The sequence below is a fragment of the Apis dorsata genome, unplaced genomic scaffold (assembly GCF_000469605.1).
Source record: "Apis dorsata unplaced genomic scaffold, Apis dorsata 1.3 scaffold_1047, whole genome shotgun sequence".
NCBI lineage: Eukaryota > Metazoa > Arthropoda > Insecta > Hymenoptera > Apidae > Apis > Apis dorsata.
Genome location: NW_006264145.1, coordinates 112,739 through 118,551, shown reverse-complemented (window position 1 = coordinate 118,551; position 5,813 = coordinate 112,739). Strand labels below are relative to the sequence as shown.

Here is a 5,813-nt window from a genome sequence, read left to right as displayed (position 1 = left end):
AGAGATATGTCAGTTTATAGGTAATAATATTTTAGTATATAGTATTATATATATATATATATATGTATATATATATATTTATTTATTTATTAATTTATTAATTTATATTAAATAAAATTTAGAAATATAAATAACATAATATTATTTTTAGATGTACCAAATGATAGTTCACAAAATGCTCATTTAAAAAATTTGGCAAGCAAAGTTCTATTTGCACTAAGCTTAAATTTTTTCAATGCTGTGTTTAACAGAATATCATATAGACTTCAAGAATTAGCAAAGTGTGGAGATGAAAATGTTGATTATAGTGATATTGAATTAATTCAGCATATTAATGTTGATATGTGTAAATTAATAAAACTCTTAAATGGTAATTTTTCATATTGTAAATATTTGAATATTTTATATATATATTATTATTTTATATATATATATATATATATTCATTTGCATATATAAAAATAAAATAGAAGAATATAATATAATTAGATTATATAGAATATACAATATATTATAATGTAAATATTTGATATTTCTATATTTGATAATAATAATTCATTGTTATTATATATATATATATTACAGAGTATTATTATTACAGAAACAATACAAAAATTTAAACAACTTAAAAAATCAGCCCATATAGTTCTTATGAATTCTTTGGAGAAAGCAATTTGGAATTGGATGGATACCTATTCACACGAATTTACTGATCTTCAAAAAAATCCTAATGAAGATCTTGGAAAAGCATGTGAAGAACTATTTGATATTCTTGATACATTTGTAGACAATAAAAAGGGAAGAGCTGCAGCTGTTTGGCCTTTACAAATTATGCTTCTGATACTTTCACCAAAAGTTTTGGAAGAAATAGTTAATGATTTTAGTTCTCTCTGTTCACCAAGACATTCAAAGAAAAAACAATTTATTGACAGTGTTAAAAAAGGCCTAGGAATGCATGGTAGTTCTAGTAGGCAGCTAGTGGAAGCTGCAGCAGTTACTTGCATTAAACTTTGTAAAGCATCAACTTATATCAATAATCTGGATTCAGATAATGTTATCTTTATACTTGTTCGACATGTTATGAATGATTTAATGGCACTACTTTTTAATCCAGGAAAAGTATTTTCTCGTGGTCAAAGCTTCGTTGCCCAAGACATCGACCTAATGATAGACTGTTTTGTTAGTTTCTTTCGCATTAAGCCTCATAACAACGAAGTACTTAAAGTCTGCTTGAATCTGAATTATCCATCGACATACCAGTTTGTCTTGGTTAGCTCATTATACAAGTAAGAAAAAAATTGACTTTATATAATTATATTATAATTAAATATATTTATAATTATATTTTTTTAAAATATAATATTATATATTATTTTTTTAAAATTTGAAAATATATTTCATAAAGAATAATTAAAAGAATAAATTATAATTTATTTGTATTAAGAAATTTAAATATAGCATAAATTTAACAAATGTTATATGATAGTAAATGTTTATATTCTAAGATATATTATTTTAAAAAAGTGTTAATTTTTTTATAATATTAAATGAAATATATAATTTGAATAAATTTTTTATTTTAGAATTGTAACACAACCAAGACTGCCATGGTGGCCTCGAATAGATCTTCTGTATTCTCGTAGTGCAGAACTTAGAAATATGTTTACTGATATTTTAAATAAAGTCACTCAGAGTTGCATATCACATACACCATTGCGAATGATTCAAAGCTTAACACTTAAAGGTAAAGAACAAAATAAATACAGAGATCGTGGAGAAGAAGTATCAAGTTATAGAAATTTACTTTTATGGATGGTAAAACTTATTCATGCTGATCCTATGTTGTTATTGAGTGTAAGTATAAATTATCTTAATTCTAATTTATGAAGTGATTGCTATATTTATATTAATATATTTATTTCATAAATAAATAACTTTCATAAATAACTTATTTTACAGAATCAAGGAAAAGCTGGTCATGAAATTCAAAGCTCGACTTTAGAACTAATTAATGGTTTAGTTTCTTTAGTTCATCAACCAACAATGTCAGACATTGCTCATGAAGCAATGGAAGCATTATTAGTGTTACATCATCCAGATAAAATAAAAGCATGGAATCCAGAAGCACCAATTAATACTTTTTGGGATGTTAGTTCACAAGTTCTGTTCTCAATTTCCCAAAAATTGATTCAACATCAAATTGTTAATTATACTTGTATATTAAAATGGCTTAGAGAAATATTGATTTGTAGAAATGCTTTTCTTGCACAAAATAAGGATTATGCTAATGTGGGTAGTCAAATTGCTGTTTGTAAACAAGCACATATTAAACTTGAGGTGTGTTTAAATATATAATATTTTATGAAACTCTAAAAATATTATTTAATCTGTATGTCTAAAAATATATTTAATCTATTTTATATCTTTTTACAAAAAGATTAATAAAATTAAATTAATTCATTAAATATAGGCTTATTATATTTATTTTTAGGTTGTATTTTTCATGTATTTATGGAGTATTAATATGGAAGCAGTTTTAGTCTCAATGTCTTGTTTTGCATTACTTTGTGAAGAAGCAGAAATTCGTTGTGGTAGTGATGAAGTAGCAGTAACTTGTTTACTTCCAAACTATCATTTATATCTTGAATTGGCACAAGCTTCTACTGTGTTAATCACTGGTAAGTGTAAATGTTCCAGGTGTTATTCCAATTTATTCTGCATATAAAATATTATAATTTCCAGAATAGAAATAAAAGTAGAAATTCGAATCGAAAAATGGTTAAACTTAAATTTTATTTTATTTTAATATACTACAGCATGTTTTAGTTTTTTTTCGCAAAATTTTATCGACCTATTTTATCAATAAAAATAAAAAGAAATATTAAATATAAACATAGATTTTACGAATGCTTTAATAAAAATTATATAATAAATTATAATATAATAAAATATAATAAATTATATTAAATCTACGTAATGATAACGAATTTATCTAATTCAAAATTGGAATATATTACCGATATTTATTTGATGTGTTTATATAAACGTATTTCTTTGTTGATTATTACAGAGAATTAATATGATTTATATTGAAATTCTAAACTAACAATCTAATCTTTGTATAATTCAAACAAGAAACCACACTATTCGTATCATTTCGTATTTTATTGTATATTAATTTTTTAATAAAACATTTATATAATATATAACATATTTTTATATGATATATTTTTATGTAATATATATTTTTTTCATTTTTACTTATAAAAAATATGAAAGTTGCGAAAAAATCTAGAATATTCTGCGTATTATATAGAATGATTATATACTATAAATGAATATTTTATGTAATGATGGTCAAATTTGATCATGATAAAGGCATATAAATACATATGTCTGTAATTAAAAAAAATTTTATTTATTTATTTGTATGCTCTTAAAATTAAATTTTATTAAAAAAAAAAATATATAAGCTGCAATAGTAAAATCATATCAGACTTATGAGTCATAGTTTTCATAATATAATATATATCATATATTATATTGCTATATGTAAAATTATGTATAATATTTTTTCTTTTAATTCTGTTTTATGTTTTTTTTATTTATTTATAATTAATTATTATATATTTATTTTTTAATTATTTATAATTATTTATAATTATAATTAAATATATTTTACATAATATTACAAACTATTAAAAATATAAAAAAGGGAAAAAAGGAGATTATTTAATTTATTATATTAAAAGTTTTTAAGTAGGAAGAATTAATATAAAATAACATTATTTTTTTTAAATTAATTTCGAGTCGGATATCTACTAACAATGATTTTACTTGAATTCAAACATTCATTCATGAATTTTTGAATTCACTTTGTATTTTGATTAGTATAACCCTTATATGGCTGCAGTAGAGTATTAAAGACCTTGTTACCATAACAGCCAGCGGGGAAAGTAAGCTATGCTATCATGATCATAATTATGGTAAGTGTTATTTAAATTTTTGTGTATAATTTAACTTAATTCAATTAAATTTTTTGTTTTATTATTATTTTTATTTTAATTGTAATATATAATTATTTTATGATTAATAATACATTTTATGATAACAATTTAATAGTAATATATTTCATGATTATTCTATTTTTTTAGGACGTGCTGCTTTACAAAACAGAATTATGGCCTTATTGAGGAAGATAGAACACTGTGTAAATGGTGTACAGCCTGTATGTATATATGTGTAATTTAAATTTCATTTTTAAATAATATTTAAATAAATAATATTTTTAAAATATATAAATATTAAAAATAATATAAATAATATATAATATAATATAAATATAATATAAATAATATATAATATAATATAAATATAATATAAATAATATATAATGTAATATAAATAATATAAATAAAAAAATAATATAAATGAATTAGAAATTTTTTTATAACTTTATATTTAGAAATATTAGTATATTTTATTTAAACTTATTTAAACTTTTTAATGTTTATTTAATAAGATAAAATAATATGTGATTCGTTTTTCTTTTTTTAGGCTTGGGAAGAAACGTTTAGAAATTGGGAAGTAACTTCACGGCAATTAGTAAATTATCCTAAATCCAAAACAGAAGATAGTCAAATGGAATTTCATCGAAGTACAGGAAAGCGAAGAGCATCACATCAAAATTCTGAACATGAATTAGAAGAACAAATTAATGAATGGGCTAATATGACAGGGTTTCTTTGCGCTTTAGGTGGAGTATGTTTACAGAAACGATCTCCAAATAGACCATTATCAGGAATAGCTCCAAATCCAGAACTAAAAAGAAGTTCAAAACAAGAATCTACATCTTGTTTATCAAATCCAAGCCAAGAAGCACAATATTGTTCTCAATTTATTTATAATTTATTACGTCTATTGATTTGTAATAATGAAAAATTTGGAAATCAGATTCAGAAACATGTTAAAGAATTGGTTGGCCATGAAATGAGTCCTGCATTGTATCCAATACTATTTGATCAAATTAAAAGCATAGTCGAAAAATTTTTTAACCAACAAGGACAAGTTATAGTGTTGGATATTAATACTCAATTTATTGAACATATAATATTCATAATGAAAAATATTTTAGATTCTAAAACAGATCAACCATCTGAATATCTTGGAATGACTAGTATAGAAGGAATGATGTTAGCAATTGTCAGATATGTTAGACATTTGGATATGACTGTACATTCTATTCATATTAAAACAGAATTATGTCAACTTGTTGAAGCAATGATGAAAAGACGAGATGATTTAGCATTTAGACAGGAAATGAAATTTAGAAATAAACTTGTTGAATATTTAACTGATTGGATAATGGGTGCTACTCATCAAATTACTCCATCTACTAGTGGAGATTTAACTGTTTATACACGGTAACTAATTTTTTATAAGGTATATTTACATGAAATAATTTTTTTTCATTAATAATATATAATAATAATAATTATTAAAACATGCATTATTAAACATGTATTATTATATTATATGTAATGAAAATGTACAATATATAATGAATTTTTAAAATTTTTAAAATGCTTATTGATTCGTATTTATTTAAAAAAAATTGTAGTATATTAAAATTTTAAATTAATTAATATTAAACATATTAAATAATAAATATATTGCATTGGTTAATTAGATTTCATAAAATATAGATATTGTATTTGATTTATTAGATATACAAATGTTAAAAAAATAAAATATTTACAATAATTTATCTTATATTATTGGTTAGTTTATATATTAATTATTTAATATATTAT

The 5,813-nt window shown here is 21.5% G+C and overlaps 1 protein-coding gene across 1 annotated transcript in view; it reads left to right on the top strand.

Moving 5' to 3' along the window:
* Nucleotides 1-5,813, top strand: part of LOC102674282 (neurofibromin) — a 28,449-nt gene that overhangs the window by 3,401 nt on the left and 19,235 nt on the right. Inside the window, 9 exon segments of the mRNA XM_031514518.1 lie at nt 1-20; nt 152-370; nt 602-1,286; nt 1,584-1,854; nt 1,960-2,337; nt 2,492-2,678; nt 3,945-3,986; nt 4,155-4,228; nt 4,558-5,423. The exon segment at nt 1-20 is cut by the window's left edge and continues 2 nt beyond it. Of these exon segments, the coding sequence (XP_031370378.1) occupies nt 1-20; nt 152-370; nt 602-1,286; nt 1,584-1,854; nt 1,960-2,337; nt 2,492-2,678; nt 3,945-3,986; nt 4,155-4,228; nt 4,558-5,423 (2,742 nt within the window).